The sequence below is a fragment of the Pezoporus occidentalis genome, unplaced genomic scaffold (assembly GCF_034315485.1).
Source record: "Pezoporus occidentalis ecotype Australia unplaced genomic scaffold, CSIRO_AGI_Poc_V1 ctg258, whole genome shotgun sequence".
Classification (NCBI taxonomy): Eukaryota; Metazoa; Chordata; class Aves; order Psittaciformes; family Psittacidae; genus Pezoporus; species Pezoporus occidentalis.
Genome location: NW_026914480.1, coordinates 648,922 through 650,306, shown reverse-complemented (window position 1 = coordinate 650,306; position 1,385 = coordinate 648,922). Strand labels below are relative to the sequence as shown.

The 1,385-nt window shown below is 51.2% G+C and overlaps 1 protein-coding gene across 1 annotated transcript; it reads right to left on the bottom strand.

The window, feature by feature from the left end:
- Positions 1-250: 250 nt before the first annotated feature.
- LOC134166248 (olfactory receptor 9G19-like) lies at positions 251-1,177 on the bottom strand. Its single transcript, XM_062623718.1, is given in 3 exon segments — positions 251-605; positions 607-640; positions 643-1,177. Coding segments are annotated over 3 exon segments (924 nt in total).
- Positions 1,178-1,385: the final 208 nt, after the last annotated feature.

Below are 1,385 nucleotides of genomic sequence, written 5' to 3'. Positions count from 1 at the left end.
GCAACCAACTCAGCTACTGCTATAATCTCATTTTATAGCAAATATCAGTTGTATATGGGGAGAGGTGGGAAGCAGAGGAAGTCTGTCAGCACAGTGACACCTCATGTCCACCATGAAGCACTTCAGGATCAGGAGAGCTTATGCTCCTGCATGGACTGTGAAAAGTGACAAAGTAAGACACAAGCAAGACAAGGTCTGTGCACTTCTTGCTGTGTGCATCATTAGGGACATAACCCCTGGGTTTCTTCTGTTAGGAAGCTGTCTGTCTCTTCAGCAGTGTCTTCAGTGCCTCCTTCACCTCCTGGCTCCTCAGGCTGTAGATGAAGGGGTTCAGCATGGGAGTCACCACCATGTAAAGCACAGAGACCACCTTGTCCCTCTCCAGCACATAGGAGGAGCTGGGCCGAGTGTAAATGAAGAGGATGGAGCCATAGTAAAGGGTGATGGTGGTGAGGTGGGTGGCAGAGGTGGAGAAGGCTTTGCACTGCCCCTCAGTTGAGCACATCCTCAGGATAACAACCGGGATGGAGACGTAGGACCTGAGGATGAGTGCAGAAGGGAGGATGGTGTTGAAGGTCAGGATGAAGTAGAGGAGGGACTGGTAAATCTGTCACATCACAGGAGAGCTTCACCAGTGGAGCAGGTCGCAGAAGAAGTCATTGACGTTGGAGTCACAAAAGCTGGGGGTGAACGTGTAGCTGGCAATGAGGGTAGAGTTGGCAAAGCCACTGAGGTAGGAGGTGACCACCAGCCCTATGCAGAGCTTCTTGGACATGGCAGCAACATGGAGCAGTGGGTTGGAGATGGCCACGGTGTCATAGGCCATGGCTGCCAGCAGGTAGCTCTCGGTGCAGGCCAAGCCACCGGAGACAAAGAACTGAGCAGCACACCCAGCAAATGAGGTGCTCTTGTCCTCAGAGATGCAGTTCAGAAGGATCTTGGGGGTGTAGACAGAGGAATACCAGAGGTCCAGGAAGGACAAATTGCCAGTGAAAAAGTCCATTGGGGTATGGAGGGGTGAGCTACGGCATATCACCACTATGAGGGTGATGTTGCTCATGAGGGTGGTGATGTAGGCGAAGGTGAACACCATGAACAAGAGAAGCTGCAGCTTTGGATCAGTGGTGAGCCCCAGGGGGATGAAGCTGGTAACTGAACTGTGGTTCCTCTCTTCCATGGTGAAGCAACTGGAGACATGGATCCCAGTGGCTCTTTCATAGCTGCAGTGTGGGGTCTTGATCATGGGTTAAGAGAAGGGCTTCCATGGTGCTGCCATTGCTCTCTGTATCATAGCACAGGTGTACACACGAAAGAGAAAAGCAGAGTAAACTTTACATTGAGAGTGATAGGGGGCCTGAATTAATAACCCAATGTTAAACCTATGT